Source organism: Scyliorhinus torazame, chromosome 15 (assembly GCF_047496885.1).
Source record: "Scyliorhinus torazame isolate Kashiwa2021f chromosome 15, sScyTor2.1, whole genome shotgun sequence".
In the NCBI taxonomy this organism is placed as follows: domain Eukaryota; kingdom Metazoa; phylum Chordata; class Chondrichthyes; order Carcharhiniformes; family Scyliorhinidae; genus Scyliorhinus; species Scyliorhinus torazame.
Window position 1 is genome coordinate 132331607 of NC_092721.1, and position 18050 is coordinate 132349656.

The 18050-nt window shown below is 42.3% G+C and overlaps 1 protein-coding gene across 8 annotated transcripts in view; it reads left to right on the forward strand.

Moving 5' to 3' along the window:
- LOC140391818 (glutamate receptor 4) overlaps nucleotides 1-18050 on the forward strand; it is a 438531-nt gene that overhangs the window by 339553 nt on the left and 80928 nt on the right. For all 8 annotated transcript variants that reach the window (XM_072476746.1, XM_072476748.1, XM_072476750.1 and 5 more), the window contains one exon: nucleotides 1321-1527. In XM_072476746.1, coding sequence (XP_072332847.1) covers nucleotides 1321-1527 — 207 coding nt within the window. The remainder of the gene's footprint in view (nucleotides 1-1320; nucleotides 1528-18050) is intronic.

Here is an 18050-nt window from a genome sequence, read left to right on the forward strand (position 1 = left end):
TGTGTTGGTTGGTCCTACTGCATGTCCATCAGTGTGTGGTTGATTGCACCATGATATGCTGATCTAAATCTCATGACAACCCCACAACGCAAAGATGTGCAGAGTAGGTGGATTAGCCACACTAAAATGCCCGTTAATGCGAAAAGAATAATTGGGTCCTCTAAATTAAAAAAAAAACATTTTTTGAATATGTATTCAGTTCTCTTCAGTCACTCTTGCCAATAACTGCCCGGCTGATCATTTTCTAAGAATTTCATTTTACACATCTTGCCTTTGTGTTCGGCAGACAATGCTGCCGGGGCCTTCTGATCTGTTGGTAGTGTCAAAAAGTTGTGTAGGAGGAGCACAAAATATCATTCAGATGAGATGGATGCACGAATTTTGCGTGTTGCCTGTTTTAATCTGAATGTGCATGGACATATTACAAAGCACAAATCTCTCTCTCAAAATCAGGGCAAAGAAATTTCTAACCCATAACCTTTTGAGATCAGAACCCAGTAGATAGTGATGGCAACTTCTACTGACCCGATGATAAACAAGGCCCATTAGGATTGGATCTGTGAAGTAGCTTTGCAAAATGTAAAGGAGGCTGGCAGTCCCTGTGAAGAATTTGGATAGAGAATCCCGACTAATTTAAAAGTTACATATACACATTGGGCTGGACTCCCACACCGCCCACCAGAAGAACACCACGGGCGAGCCGCTTACAATGGAGACCTTGGGCGGAATTCTCTGGTTGCCGGGCCAACCCCGGCCGGAGAATCCTGCCCAATGTGTCAAAACATACATTTTGAATAGGATTATGCAAAAGTGTAAGGAAACAGCTTTTCTAAGTCAGTAATGCGAGATTAAAAACAGGCAAATTCCTTGTTGCTCACTTGCTGTTTGTATTGACAGTCCTTAGTAGCTTGGGAAGATGTTATAAATATCAAAATATCCAGAAAGAGAATAGCTTTTAAATGTGAATGCAAGTGACTGTTCATGTTTCTTGTGCTTCATCAAGGAAGTTATAGCGCCTTGTTAGCAGCTTTCTTACTGTCATAGTAAATACACTATATTAGCATTCTAGTTACATACAATCTTTCTTGATAAGTCCCCTGCAATAAAACTTATAAATGCAATCAATTGACTGAAAATAAGAAAAGAATATAATTTGTCTTTCATTGTGGGTGGTTTTATCTTGAATGTAACCGGGAACAATGCCTGTGGTACAGAGTTATAGCAGATCACCTGCTGAGCAGGGTGTTTAGCATTACGAGCTAAATGAATTAATTTTGTTTTGTTGCACTTAACCGACTTATTCTGTTCTTTGGTTATCAGGAGGGCCCGTATGTTATGCTGAAGAAAAATCATGACACCCTGGAAGGAAATGACAAGTATGAGGGTTACTGCGTGGACTTAGCTTCAGAAATTGCAAAACACATTGGGATCAAGTACGAGCTTAAAATCGTTCCTGATGGGAAATATGGTGCAAGAGATCCAGATACTAAAATCTGGAATGGGATGGTGGGCGAGCTTGTTTATGGGGTAAGAATTTTTATACAGTGGTTGGAAAATAACGTTTCTCGCCTTTTTAGTTTGAAATTTCTCTTGTGTGTTAATCTCAGTGCAATGGCTGATGTCTTTGTATCAATTTCTTGCTTGCTCTGTTTACCAAAGTTTATTAACCTATTTACTTAAGTGAATTTGTTAAAACAACAAAGAATTTCAGCACCCTGGCGCACACAGGAATTTCAACCCTTTTGAGAGCTGTCCACAAAATGTTTAAGACCCGCGTTTAACAGGATTATATAGAAGTATACAGATAGGGATTTCCTGTGACTATAATTCTATATCAAATATGCGTTGGCCCTTTTTGTGCTCACTTGCAGTTTGTATTGATAGTCCTAATTATTAAACACTTAGGAAGTTTTTATCAACATAAAAATATATGGAAGCAAGAATACAGGAGAGTTCATTATTTTTCAGAAGTAATATACAATAATCCAGGAAAGCAATAGATGGGCCCTGCACACCATCAGCTTCTGTTGTGGTGGATGCAAGATGAGAGATGGGCGGTGCTCCCAGAGAAACGATATAAGCAGCCTTTTTAGGCCTTTCAGACCATTTCTTCAGGGATTCTGTTGATCTCCCGCTAGGTAGCCTGTGTGAAAATTCCAGTTAATGATTGAAATAACAGCTGAATTGAAGACGACCAGCAATATTAACAGTGCTATCTGCAAGGGAGAAGTTTGAGACAGGAGTGCAATGTAAAGTTGATTTTTCTACTTTCTTTAATAGCACACTAACTACTTTGCATCAGACAACTAGGATATTAACATGAAGGGGTGGACTAAAGAGCTGATAGAACCATCTCTCGGGAGCATTGTATGCAATGGCATTTGTTTCCATTTCAGCTTCAGTGAAAGTGCTAAGTCTTTGATAGTTTCAGCTGAATTTTGATAATCATTCCTCAGTAGCAGATCTCTACTCTTCAAACAAGAGATGATGTGGAGGAATATGCAGAACTTAATTCTGAGGAACACTTTTATCATTGTATCCAATGAAGTTACTCATTCTCTTTGATGGTGCTATCTATGTTGGTTTTCATCCTTATCTGGAAACCTATGGGTGAAATTTTCCCAAAATTGCACAGAGTAGAGGATCAGGTGAGAAAGGGTGTGTAAAATGCATTGGCTTCACAGATTACTTTTCTCGCCTGTATTATGGGCCAGGGTTTAGAGAACACCAAAGTATGTCATGAAGTTCACCTGACCCACAACTTTTAATAGATTTCGGTTATGGGGAGCACAAGGGCCCACTTTACAGTGTGATGCAACAGAGATCTAAAGTATTTTTAAACGAAACAATGTTTATTCTATGAATCGAGTTAACATTTTATGAACACACAGTAAACATCTTATCAACTACCAACACTGATATCCCCCCCCCCTCAAAGATACAGTACTCTATAGGTAACCCCTAGTAACTTTCCTAACAACATCCGTAAGCCAAAGACCCTTTTTAACAAAGACAGTAGGTTTGCATTCCTTTCAGAAACAGGTATTACTTTGAAATCACCAAGTGATCTGGGGACATTCTTTAGCATGCAGAGAGAAAGACCAAAATACACCTCCTTGGTTTGAATGCAGCTCTCCAGCTGGAAACAAAACTAAAACTCAGAGCCAAAACACCTTCCAGCTCAAAACAAAAGTAAAAAACAGAGCCAGAGCCCAGATCCACCCACACACTGACATCACTGCAGCCACTTGAGAAGACAAACATTTCTTAAAGTGACATTCCCATGACACCTGATTTAACAGCACTCTACAATTTTAAAGTGCTGGCGAGGATCAAACATAAGGGGGTGGGGGGTGCCTAAAGATGCCACCAACGCATGTTTCTGAGATGGGACGCCATTTTTAAAGGGCACCCCAATCTCAAAGCTGTATTTAAGGCCCCCCCCATTGGCTGGAATTTTACCGAGCACAAAGGAAGATGGTTGTGAGAAATCAATCATCTCAGCTCCAGGACATCACTGAGGAATTCCTCAGAGTAGTGTCCTAGGCTCAACCATGTTCAGCTGCTTTATCAATCACCTTCCTTCAATCATAAGGTCAGAAGTGGAGATGTTTGCTGATGATTGCACATCATTCGGCACCATTCGCAACTCCTCAGATACTGATGCAGTCCATCTCCTTATGCAGCACATCCTGAGACCTGGACAATATCCAGCTTGGTCTGACAAGTGGTGAGTAATATTCATGCCACACAAGTGCCAGGCAGTGACCACCTCCAACAAGAGAGAATCTAACCATATCCCCTTTGACATTCAATGATAATATCATGGTTGAATCTACCACTATAAACCTTCTTGGGGTTACCATTGACCAGAAACTGAACTGGACAAGCCATATAAATGCTGTGGCCATAAGCGCAGGTGTGGCACTAGGGTCTGGTGGTGAATAACTCACCACCTGACTCCCCAAAGTCTGTCCACCAATATAAAGATTATTATAAACATGGCACAAGTCAGGGGTGTGATGGAATACTCCCATTTGCCTGGATGAGTACAGTTCCAACAACATTCATGAAGCTTGGCACCAACCAGGACAAAGCAGCCCACTTGATTGGCATCCCTTCCACAAACATTCACTCCCTCCACCACTGCACACTGTAGCAGCAGTGTGTACCATCTACAAGATGCATTTCTTATGGACCAGGGTTTAGAGAACCCCAAAGTGTATCATGGAGTTCACCTGACCTACAACTTTGAATAGATTGTGGTATGGGGAGCATACGGCCCACTCTACAGATGTGGTACAGCAGAAATGGAAAAGTATTTTTTAAAGCAAAACAATGTTTATCCTATGACCTCAAGTTAACCTTTTTAAAACATACAGTGAACATCTTAGCAACCATTAAATGAAATACAACCCCCAAAGAATGCAACACTAAGTAATGCTTAATAACTTCCCAAACTACACCCAGAAGACAAAAGAAACACCTTTTAACAGAAGCACATTCGGTTTACATTCACTACTGAGGACATTTATAATTCTGAATTCACCAAATGATCAAGAGATAGTCTTTTGATGGCAGAGAGATCAACAGTACACCTGCTCTGTCTGGCTTCAGCTCCAACACTGAAAACACACCCTGCAGTAAACAGCCTAAACCAAAAGTAAAAAGCTGACAGACAGCCCAGCTCCACCCACACTCTGACATCACAGATAAACACCCATTTCTTAAACACCCATTTCTTAAAGGAACTCTCACAAGACACCTCCCCCCAAGAAATAAAATAAACCATCAACTTCAAGATGGGTTCATTTCTCACTGCATGCTGAATTTGGTGCATTTGAGTGCTGTAGTGAGAGTTTGGTGACTGAGGGAGTTAGGTGAGGAGGGAGTAAGGCGCTCCTTTCATTTTGTTTCCTACATTTACACAATGAGTGAGAAGAGAGGCAGGAGTTTACAGAGAGTGCAGCTGACTGGGAGCAGAGTCGAAGGGCGGAGATCCAGTTGGTCCACAGGGCAGCTATATTCTGTAAGGTAAGAGGGGATGGAGGCTTGGCCAGTTGCATGCTCCTCCTGTAGGATGTGGGTTGTGAGGGATACCACCGGTGTCCCCGCTGACTATACCTGCGGGAAGTGCACCCAACTCCAGCTCGTCAAAGACGGTGTTAGGGAACTGGAGCTGAAGCTGGATGAACTTCGGATCATCCGGGAGGCAGAGGGGGTGATAGAGAAGAGTTACAGGGAAGTAACCACACCCAAGGTACAGGACAAGAATAGCTGGGTTACAGTCAGGGGGAAAAAACAAACCAGGCAGACAGTGCAGGGATCCCTCGTGGTCGTTCCCCTTCAAAACAAGTATACCGTTTTGGATGCTGTTGGGGGGGATGACCTACCGGGGGAAGGCCCTAGCGGCCAGGTCTCTGGCACTGAGTCTGGCTCTGGGGCTCAGAAGGGAAGGGGGGAGAATAGAAAAGCAATAGTTGTAGGAGATTCAATGGTTAGGGGAATAGATAGGAGATTCTGTAGTCGCGAGCGAGACTCCCGGAAGGTATGTTGCCTCCCGGGTGCCAGGGCCAGGGATGTCTCGGATCGTGTCTTCAGGATCCTTAAGAGGGAGGGGAGCAGCCAGAAGTCGTGGTGCACATTGGTACCAACGACGTAGTTAGGAAAAGGGGTGTGGAGGTAATAAACGAGTTTAGGGAGTTAGGCTGGAAGTTAAAAGCCAGGACAGACAGAGTTGTCATCTCTGGTTTGTTGCCGGTGCCACGTGATAGCGAGGCGAGGAATAGGGAGAGAGTGCAGCTGAACACGTGGCTGCAGGAATGGTGTAGGAGGGAGGGCTTCAGGTATTTGGATAATTGGAGCGCATTCTGGGGAAGGTGGGACCTGTACAAGCAGGACGGGTTGCATCTGAACCAGAGGGGCACCAATATCCTGGGAGGGAGATTTTCTAGTACTCTTCGGGAGAGTTTAAACTAATTTGGCAGGGGAATGGGAACCGGATTTGTAGTCCAGCAACTAAGGTAGCCGATATTCAGGACGTCAAAGCATGTAATGAGGCAGTGGGGAAGGGAACACTGACAAAGGAGAGTACTTGCAGGCACGGAGATGGGTTGAAGTGTGTATACTTCAACGCAAGAAGCATCAGGAATAAGGTGGGTGAACTTAAGGCATGGATCGGTACTTGGGACTACGGTGTGGTGGCCATCACGGAAACTTGAATAGAAGAGGGGCAGAAATGGTTGTTGGAGGTCCCTGGTTATAGATGTTTCAATAAGTTTAGGGAGGGTGGTAAAAGAGGAGGGGGGTGGCATTGTTAATTAGAGATAGTATAACAGCTGCAGAAAGGCAGTTCGAGGAGTATCAGCCTACTGAGGTAGTATGAGTTAAAGTCAGAAATAGGAAAGGAGCAGTCACCTTGTTAGGAGTTTTCTATTGGCCCCCCAATAGTAGCAGAGATGTGGAGGAACAGATTGGGAAACAGATTTTGGAAAGGTGCAGAAGTCACAGGGTAGTAGTCATGGGTGACTTTAACTTCCCAAACATTGAGTGGAAACTCTTTAGATCAAATAGTTTGGATGGGGTGGTGTTTGTGCAGTGTGTCCAGGAAGCTTTTCTAACACAGTATGTAGATTGTCCGACCAGAGGAGGGGCAATATTGGATATAGTACTTGGTAATGAACCAGGGCAAGTGATAGATTTGTTAGTGGGGGAGCATTTTGGAGATAGTGACCACAATTCTGTGACTTTCACTTTAGTAATGGAGAGGGATAGGTGCGTGCAACAGGGCAAGGTTTACAATTGGGGGAAGGGTAAATACGATGTTGTCAGACAAGAATTGAAGTGCATAAGTTGGGAACATAGGCTGTCAGGGAAGGACACAAGTGAAATGTGGAACTTGTTCAAGGAACAGGTACTACGTGTCCTTGATATGTATGTCCCTGTCAGGCAGGGAAGAGATGGTCGAGTGAGGGAACCATGGTTGACAAGAGAGGTTGAATGTCTTGTTAAGAGGAAAAAGGAGACTTATGTCAGGCTGAGGAAACAAGGTTCAGACAGGGCGTTGGAGGGATACAAGATAGCCAGGAGGAAACTGAAGAAAGGGATTAGGAGAGCTAAGAGAGGGCATGAACAATCTTTGGCGGGTAGGATCAAGGAAAACCCCAAGGCCTTTTACACATATGTGAGAAATATGAGAATGACTAGAGCGAGGGTAGGTCCGATCAAGGACAGTAGCAGGAGATTGTGTATTGAGTCTGAAGAGATAGGAGAGGTCTTGAACGAGTACTTTTCTTCTGTATTTACAAATGAGAGGGGCCATATTGTTGGCGAGGACAGTGTGAAACAGACTGGTAAGCTCGAGGAAATACTTGTTAGGAAGGAAGATGTGTTGGGCATTTTGAAAAACTTGAGGATAGACAAGTCCCCCGGGCCTGACAGGATATATCCAAGGATTCTATGGGAAGCAAGAGATGAAATTGCAGAGCCGTTGGCAATGATCTTTTCGTCCTCACTGTCAACAGGGGTGGTACCAGGGGATTGGAGAGTGGCGAATGTCGTGCCCCTGTTCAAAAAAGGGAATAGGGATGACCCTGGGAATTACAGGCCAGTTAGTCTTACTTTGGTGGTAGGCAAAGTAATGGAAAGGGTACTGAAGGATAGGATTTCTGAGCATCTGGAAAGACACTGCTTGATTAGGGATAGTCAGCACGGATTTGTGAGGGGTAGGTCTTGCCTTACAAGTCTTATTGAATTCTTTGAGGAGGTGACCAAGCATGTGGATGAAGGTAAAGCAGTGGATGTAGTGTACATGGATTTTAGTAAGGCATTTGATAAGGTTCCCCATGGTAGACTTCTGCAGAAAGTAAGGAGGCATGGGATAGTGGGAAATTTGGCCAGTTGGATAACGAACTGGCTAACCGATAGAAGTCAGAGAGTGGTGGTGGATGGCAAATATTCAGCCTGGATCCCAGTTACCAGTGGCTTACCGCAGGGATCAGTTCTGGGTCCTCTGCTGTTTGTGATTTTCATTAATGACTTGGATGAGGGAGTTGAAGGGTGGGTCAGTAAATTTGCAGACGATACGAAGATTGGTGGAGTTGTGGATAGTGAGGAGGGCTGTTGTCGGCTGCAAAGAGACATAGATAGGATACAGAGCTGGGCTGAGAAGTGGCAGATGGAGTTTAACCCTGAAAAGTGTGAGGTTGTCCATTTTGGAAGGACAAATATGAATGCGGAATACAGGGTTAACGGTAGAGTTCTTGGCAATATGGAGGAGCAGAGAGATCTTGGGGTCTATGTTCATACATCTTTGAAAGTTGCCACTCAAGTGAATGGAACTGTGAAGAAGGCCTATGGTGTGCTGGCGTTCATTAACAGAGGGATTGAATTTAAGAGCCATGAGGTGATGATGCAGCTGTACAAAACTTTGGTAAGGCCACATTTGGAGTACTGTGTACAGTTCTGGTCGCCTCATTTTAGGAAGGATGTGGAAGCTCTGGAAAAGGTGCAAAGAAGATTTACCAGGATGTTGCCTGGAATGGAGAGTAGGTCTTATGAGGAAAGGTTGAGGGTGCTAGGCCTTTTCTCATTAGAACGGAGAAGGATGAGGGGCGACTTGATAGAGGTTTATAAGATGATCAGGGGAATAGATAGAGTAGACAGTCAGAGACTTTTTCCCCGGGTGGAACAAACCATTACAAGGGGACATAAATTTAAGGTGAATGGTGGAAGATATAGGGGGGATGTCAGAGGTAGGTTCTTTACCCAGAGAGTAGTGGGGGCATGGAATGCACTGCCTGTGGAAGTAGTTGAGTCAGAAACATTAGAGACCTTCAAGCAGCTATTGGATAGGTACATGGATTATGGTAAAATGATATAGTGTAGATTTATTTATTCTTAAGGGCAGCACGGTAGCATTGTGGATAGCACAATTGCTTCACAGCTCCAGGGTCCCAGGTTCGATTCCGGGTGGGTCACTGTCTGTGCGGAGTCTGCACATCCTCCCCGTGTCCGAATGGGTTTCCTCCGGGTGCTCCGGTTTCCTCCCACAGTCCAAAGATGTGCAGGTTAGGTGGATTGGCCATGATAAATTGCCCTTAGTGTCCAAACTTTCCCTTAGTGTTGGGTGAAGGTGTTGACTTTGGGTGGGGTGCTCTCCGGTGTGGAGTCGGTGGGCCGGGTGGCCTCCTTCTGCACTGAAAATTCAATGATAATCTATGATTAATCTAGGACAAAGGTTCGGCACAACATCGTGGGCCAAAGGGCCTGTTCTGTGCTGTATTTTTCTATGTTCTATGTTCACCTTTTCACCATCCTTGAAGAAATGCACACAGTAAATATACTTTTTTGTTTCAAACAACAACACACGCAAACAGGAATAATAATATAGTCCATTGCCTTTTCGTTCGTCTTCATCAAACTGAAATCCTTCTCGATTGACAGTTTCATTGACCAAGAAGATCTCTGCACAATCCGTCCATTTCTCTATGCCTCGACATTTCTCTTTAAAGTCAGATACTTTTGTTCAATCTGATCACAGAGTCCCTTTTAATTCTCCAACACAGGACCATTGGTTATCACAGCTTTCAGGCAGTCAAATGCCTGTTGACACACCGCTGTCCACTGGAACTTGTTTCGCTTCTTCAGCAAGTCCATCAGTGGGGCAATCACGCTACAATACTTTTGCACAAATGTTCGATCAAATCCACTCATGCCAAAAAATCACTTTATTTCCCTTCATCTTGAGGGTATCAGAAACTCCTCAAGGAAAGTGACTTGGGCTTTTCCAAATTCACTTTTGGCCAGGTTTATCACCAAACCCACCTCCTGAAGTCGATCTAATAACTCCATCAGATGTTTTAAATGTTCTTTCCATGTCTGTCTGAAAATTATCAGTTCGTCGATATATACCGCACAATTAGGTAATCCTGAAACGACTTTGTTAGTTAACCGTTGAAATGTGACTGGGGAGTTTTTCATGCCAAATGGCATAACTTTGAATTGGTATATACCATCTGGAGTCACAAAAGCTGAAATCTCCTTCGCCCTTTCAGATAAAGGTACCTGCCAGTTACCTTTAAGTAAATCCAGTTTGGAAATAAAAGCTGATTGGCCCACTTTCTCAATGCAATCCTCCAAATGTGGGATAGGATAAGAGTCCGTTCTTGTAACTGCATTAACCTTTCTATAGTCCACACACAACCGTTGGGTACCGTCTGGTTTTGGTAGCATCACTATGGGTGAGCTCCATTGGCTGCAACCCACTTCAGTTATGCCATTTTTAAGCATACTCTCAATCTCTTTGTTAGCCTGTGCCAATTTTAAAGGGTTAAGTCTGTATGGATGTTGTTTGATTGGAACAGCATTTCCCACATCGACATCATGTATAGCCATTTTAGTACTTCCCAATTTATCTCTACAAACTTGCCCACGTGATATCAATAACTCTTTCAGGTCAGTCCATTATTCCTCTGGAAGGTAACTCAACAATTTATCCCAATTTTTAAGAACATCCTCGTTTCCAATTTAATTTGAGGTATGTCAAATTCACAGTCATCTGGATTTGGTTCGTCACTTTGAGTTAGAATCATTAAAACCACCTCCTTTTTCTCTCCTTTCCTTTCAAAGTACCTTTTCAACATATTCAAATGACACACTTGGTGTCTTCCTGCTATCTGGTGTTTTTACCACGTAATTCACCTCACTTAATTTCCTTTCAACCTGATACGGTCAACAAAACCTTGCTTTTAAAGGTTTACCTACCACTGGTAACAACACTAAAACTTTATCTCCACTGGCCAAACTACAAACTTTGGATTTCTTGTCCTCTACCTGTTTCATCATATTTGGTGCAACTTTCAAATGTTGTCTAGCCAATTCACCTGCTCTATTTAATCGTTCCCTAAAATTTGACACGTAATCCAATAATGTAATTTCCGATTTCTCAACCACCAATTTTGCCTTAATCAATTTAAGTGGTCCTCTTATCTCATGACCAAAAATTAGTTCAAAAGGACTAAATTTGGTTGACTCATTAGGTGCATCCCTAATTGCAAACAGTACGAATGGAATTCCTTTATCCCAATCCTCTGGATAATCGTGACAATAAGCCCTCAACATTGTCCTTAATGTCTGATGCCACCTTTCTAACGCTCCCTGCGATTCTGGATGGTACGCAGTTGATTTAAATTGTTTTATTCCTAAGCTATCCATAACTTCTTTGAATAACCTTGAGGTAAAATTTGATCCTTGATCCGATTGAATTTCTGTGGGTAGTCCGTATCTAGTAAAGAATTTAAGTAACTCCTCCACAATCATTTTAGCTGTAATATTACGTACTGGAATGGCCTCTGGAAATGTAGTAGACACATCCATTATCGTCAAAAGATATTGATTCCCACTTTTCGTTTTAGGAAGTGGTGCTACGCAATCAATTAGGATCCTTATAGAAGGTTCCTCAAATGCTGGAATGGGTATTAAGGGCGCTGGTTTTATCACTGCTTGAAGTTTCTCTATCACTTGACGTGTGTGACATGATTGACAAAATGTAACTACATCTTTATGTAGTGCAGGCCAATAAAAATGGATTTTCGATTTTAGTTTGAGTTTTACTTATTCCCAAATGACCTCCCACTGGTACCTCATGTGCAACTCGCAACACCTCCTTTCTATACCCTACCAGCAATACTACTTGATGAACTTCTGCCCACTTTTCATCCGCCTGCATATGTAAAGGTCTCCATTTTTCATCAAGACATCACTTTTACAGGAATAACACTCTGGTATACACTCTGGTATTCCTCTTCCGCGTATGCTTTCTGATACATCCGTTTTATTTCTATATCTTTCTGTTGTAACTTCGCCAATTTTCCTGAACTAAAAATATCTGCCTCATCCACCACCTGTTCTTATTCTTTTTCAACCATCTGATCAAAAATCGTTTCTGATAATTGCACTTCAACTTCATCTTCACTCTCTGATTTCTCCTCTTGTCTTAACTTGTGACTTTGTGACCTTGTTCCTACACAATCCGGAAAAATCCTAGGATATTCGTCCTTCAACATTGTCTGATTTTGCACTGGCGTATCAACCACAGTAGGCATCACTCCCACCTGCGATCCAGCTATATCATTACCCAAGATAAACTGTATTCCTGGACAAGATAGTTTGTCATTTACTCCGACTACCACTTGACCACTCTTCACTGGACTTTCCAACCTTATCTTATATAATGGAACGCTACTCCTCTCACCCTGAATTCCACATATTACCACCTTTTCTGGCAACTTTCTTCCCAAACTACATAACTCCTCATCTCTCACCATTAAAGATTGACTAGCTCCCGTATCTCTTAAAATTGTGACTTCTTTACCTGCTCCTCCTGACACACATAAGGACATTTTACCCACACAAGTAAATTCTTTAAAGAGATCTGACACCTTCCTATCAATCACCTCTTGATCAGGCTGTACACTCTTTTGCACATCCTTCGCTTCACTTGGGCTTTCCTTTACCACTTTAACAAACCCCACTGTCTTATCCTGTTTTACCACATCAGCCTTCCCAGTGCTTTTCTTCAGCCACCAACACTGTGACTTTACATGGCCTAGTTTATTACAGTGAAAACATTTGAAACCTTTCATTTGTTTTCCACCCTGCTGGATTTCTTTTTTAATTTGAGGTGCACTCTCCTTAATCTCTCCCATCAGATCATCTTTACCTTTGCCGCTTGAGTATTTCTCATGTCCCCAGTTTCTTTCCCTCATAGGCTGAAACTGATGTCGGAAACCAAGCTTTGATTTATGAACTAATTCATAATTATCTGCCATTTCTGCTGCTAATCTCACAGTTTTAGCCCTCTGCTCTTCCACATGAATTCTCACTACATCAGGAATTAAATTTTTGAAATGAGAGCTTCATACGTTTGGTCCATTTTCAAAGCCTTTAACCACCTATCAAAATTACTCTGTTTGAGCCTTTCAAACTCCATGTTTGTTTGACCAAATTATTTCTTTAAATTTCTAAACCTTTGTCTGTAGGCTTCAGGCACTAGTTCATATGCACCTAAGATGGATTTTTACACCTCCTCATACGTCCCAGATACCTCCTCTGGTAGTGATGCAAACACTTCACTAGCCCTACCTACCAACTTTGTTTGAATCAGTAATACCCACATGTTCTGTGGCCATTTCATTTGTTTAGCCAACTTCTCAAATGAAATGAAAAAAGCTTCTACCTCCTTCTCGTCAAACCTTGGCAATGATTGGACATATTTAAATAGATCCCCACCAAGCCTTCGACTTTGATGCTCTTTCTCAATATCCTCATCACTATCATCCAACTGTGCGTTTCTGTTTACGTCTGCCAATTTTAACTGACTGTCATATTTCATGGCCATTTTCTGAAGTTGAAACTCTCTCTCTTTATCTTTTTCCCTGATCTGTATCTCCCTTTCTCTTTCTTTTTGTTCTGCTCGGGCTATTCTTTCTTTTCTCCTTCCTTCTCTCTCCTTTTCTTTTTCCTCTCTCTCTCTTTCTCTTTCGGTTCTATCTCTTTCTCTTTCTTTTTCCACTCTCTCTCTCTCTTTTTCTTTTTCCTCTCTTACGTATTCAAGCTGCTTTAATTCTTTCTCATGTTCTATTTGTTTAATTTGTAACTGAATTTTTGCCATTTCCAATGAGTCAAACTGTATCTCTGACAACTTTAAATGCTTAGCCACCGCCCTAATTACCTCATCTTTTCGCATTTTGTCAAGTTATTTTTGACTGCAATGTTTTTGCCAAATCTAACAATCGACTTTTAGTCTCTGTCCATAAGGTACTACGTATGACCGTCTCCACCCCCAAAAACATCTGAGCCTCTGAAAGAGCCATTGTCCACAACACACTCTCCACTTAAACTAAAATACCACACCTGAAAAGCAACCACAATATTCTCACCCCTCACTGTCTTTAAGTTCACTAAGCCAAATATGTTATGGGCCAGAGATTAGAGAACCCCAAAGTGTATCATGGAGTTCACCTGACCCACAACTTTTAATAGATTGTGGTATGGGGAGCACACAGCCCATTCTACAGGTGGTACAGCAGAAATAGAAAAGTATTTTTTAAAGCTAAAACAATGTTTATTCTATGAACTCAGGTTAACCTTTTTTAAAACATACAGTGAACATCTTAGCAACCATTAATTCAAATACAACCCCGAAAGAATACAACACTAAGTAATCCTTTAAGCTTTCCTTTTAACATCCAGAAGACATACAAAAAACAAAACCTTTAACAGAAGCTCATCAGGTTAAAGTCACGACTGAAAACATTTATAATTCTGAATTCACCAAATGATCAAGAGATAGTCTTTTGATGGCAGAGAGAACAGCAGTACACCTGCTTGGTCTGGCTTCAGCTCCAACACTGAAAATAAAACTTAAACACACCCTGCAGCCTGCTCAAAAACGAAAGTAAAAAGCTGACAGACAGCCCAGCTCCACCCACTCTCTGACATCACTGCAGTAGTTCTTAAAGGTACTCTCACGACAGATATTTATATACACACCCATTTGTAAACACCCATTTCTTGAAAGTACTCTCACATGACAGTTTGCAGTGGAATCGGCCCCATATCTCCTGGAAATCTTTTCCGACACTCTGGTGTGGGGGGGAGCTGCTGGCCACATTAGCTCAGGCATTGATTTTGTTCATCCCCAAGAAGGATAAGGACCCGGTGGAGTGTGTGTAATGCAAAGGTGCTGGCTACGGTATTGGTGAGGTGGTTGGAGGTGGTGTCGGATCAGAGTTTTGTGAAGGGGAAGCAGCATTCGAGTAATATTAGATAATTATTGAATGTGGTCATGATGCCATCTAAGCACAGGGTGACGGAGGTTGTTGTGGCTATTGGTGCAGAGAACACATCTGATAGGGTAGAGTGGAAATATTTGATCAAGGTTTTGGGGAGGTTCGGGTTTGGGTACACGTTTATCTCATGGGTGTAGTTGCCACATGCAGCCCCCATGTTAAGACAAATTTGATTAGCTCAGGAGACTTCCAGCTACATAGGGATACAAAGCAGTGGTGTCCATTATCCCGACTACAATAGCACAGTTGCTTCACAGCTCCAGGGTCCCAGGTTTGATTCCCGGCTTGGGACACTGTCTGGGCGGAGTCTGCACGTTCTTCCTGTGTCTGTGTGAGTTTCCTCTGGGTGCTCCGGCTTCCTCTCACAAGTCCCGAAAGACATGTTGTTAGGTTAATTGGATATTCTGAATTCTCCTTCTGTGTACCCGAACAGGTGCTGGGATGTGGTGACTAGGGGCTTTTCAAAGTAACTTCATTACACTATTGATGTAAGCCTACATGTGACAATAAAGATTATTATTATATTCTTAAGGGGGAGGGGGAGCAACCAGAAGTTGTGGTGCACATAGGCACCAACGACATAACTAAGAAAAGGGATGAGGATCTAAAAGGTGATTTTAGGGAGTTTGGCTGGAAGCAAAAGAGCAGGACAAGCAGAGGAGTAATCTCAGGATTGCTACCGGTACCACGTGCGAGTGAGGCAAGGAACAGAGAGTTCCTTGTGCAGCAGAACACGTGGTTATAGGGCTGGTGCAGGAGGGAAGGCTTCAGATATGTGGATCATTGGGATACCTTCTGGGGAAGGTGGGACCTGTACATGAAGGACGAATTGCACCTAAACTGGAGGGGCACCAATATCTTGGGTGGGAGGTTTGCTAGAGCTCTTCGGGAGGGCTTAAACTAGTTTGGCAGAGGGATGGGAATCAGAGCTTTGGATCACAGAATAGGGTAGCTGTTGAACTGTTATATGTTTAGCTGTTGTGTATAAAGAGTCAAATGTTCTGCTCCTTTTCCACAAACACCTGTAATTTACTTCAACAGACTCTGCACAAAACTCTGACATCACGTCACCTGACACAAAGGCCACCTGAAGCCCCTTTACTTATCAGTGTCAATTATTGGATACTTAACATAAATGAGACAACTAATTGGAGTGTCTCTTAACCCATTACATAATAGTCTCCCCTTCCTTGGAGAACAAAATAATTAGATGAAAACAAAATTACAAGAAACTCAATAACACACACGCAATTTCCCCCCTTTTTATTCATTTTTGGAAGAAAACAGAAACAGGCGCCCTTCATTAACAATATCCCAAAGTTTCTGTGAACTAGCCCCTCTTTTTGTAAAACAGTCTGACAATTGATAGCTGCTGTCAACCCATTTAATTTTTGCTATTTCCCCTCTGTCCAACATCTGTTTCAAACTTGCGATGTCTATCCGTAACCTCTTTTCATTGACACTTTTTGTAGAGTGCACATTTTCCCACAAGGATTTATTGTCAATGTGACATTCAATACCCAATATTACCCAAATCCCCTAATCCTAAAATTTCTGTCAATATCTGAGATATATAAAAGGCCATATCCACCACCTCTACAAGGCTTGACGTCTCAGCAGCCTAAAGTGCTTTTGACCACTCTCCTTATTTTCTTTGTTTCCCACACAAGAGGGCAATATTTACCATTGCTCCCCAAAAGGAAAATTATAAAACCTCCTGAGCTTGAAACCCCATCCCAAAAATTTGCATAGGACGCATCACTATAAACTATGAGTTTCAAGTGCCTAAGGTCACCTAAAACTGGGAACCTCAAAACACACTCTTGCATTTTTAGTTTGACCAATGCTTTATTTGCTCTTATTATGTCATCCCCTTTGGGATCATTCATTTTTGTACTCGACTCTAAGACATCAAAACTAACGTCCGGTCTAATCTGTCTACCTAACCAGTTCAGTTGCCCAATTAAACTTCACAGTTGCTCTTTTTCCATCTTTGAAACCATTGCGTTGTTTTGTGAAACTCGGCCACGGCTAATTGCTTTTGGGCTGATGTTTCCCAAATAAGATTGCTGACGTAAAGTTGCACCTAACTTAGTCTGTCCGATTTCCAGTCCAATATATTTAAATGCATCCGATGCCTGACTTCCAACCCTGAATTTTTTCCTCAAACCAGAGATTACAATAGCTTTGAAATCAATAGTCCCACCCAACAAAAATTCATCGACATGCATCATAAAAATGCCATAAAGATTTCCTTTATAGTGCCAGTAAAACATTGCCGATCTGTTTTCAACTGGCAACAGCCTAGCTTTAACAAAACTGACCTTACCGAAAAATACCAGACTCTCGATGCATCGTTTAATCCATATACACGTTGTTCAACTTCCAGAGTACCCCTTCTGTGTTAGCTGCCTCTTTAGGAGAACAGAGAAAAATGACTCTCTGGAGCTGATGCCCCTGCAAGAAGGCAGCTTTTATATCTATAGATTTGCATTTCCATGCCTTTGTGGCTAATAGAGCCAAGAAGATCTTTAAAATAACCTTTCCTGCCATAGGTGAACCTACCCTTAAATCCTGATCTTCTAAGTTTTCTTCAAATCCCCTTGCCACAAGCCTGGTCTTTGCCTTGTAACTTCCATCCAGAAGAACCTTTTCCATTCAAATCCATCTGTGTGATAGAGCTCTTTGTCCCCTATCCGGTATTTCCATGTATACCCCAATTTCACTCCAACTATGCAATTCTTGCTGTTTGGCATCTTTGATAACTTTTTCATCTAACTTATTGGAAGCCACCAAAATCTCACGTGCATGTGGGCTTCTACTCCTATTAGTATTTGTAGTCTTACTCATGTTCCGAGACCTTGATAAACTATGTCCCCTCTCCCGCCTGGTATCTTGTTCTGTACTGCTACTGCTTGATCTTTCCCTTCTGCTGTGGGATGTCCTTTCAATAGTTCTCGACCTTTTCCTGCAGACCTGTTCACTATCCGATGTACTATCTGAACCCTCCCCTGAATGTTGTACATTCAACCAATATTTATACTTTCCAGTGGCCTTCCCTGTTCTACTAATAACAGTTGCATTTTGCCATTGACTAGACCCTTCAGGCAAGTATGTCACTTTTGTACCAACTTTTGGCAGTTGCCCTTTCGGAAAAATGGCCTGTTCTAAATCATCAGAAGTGTTGTGTTCCTCTAC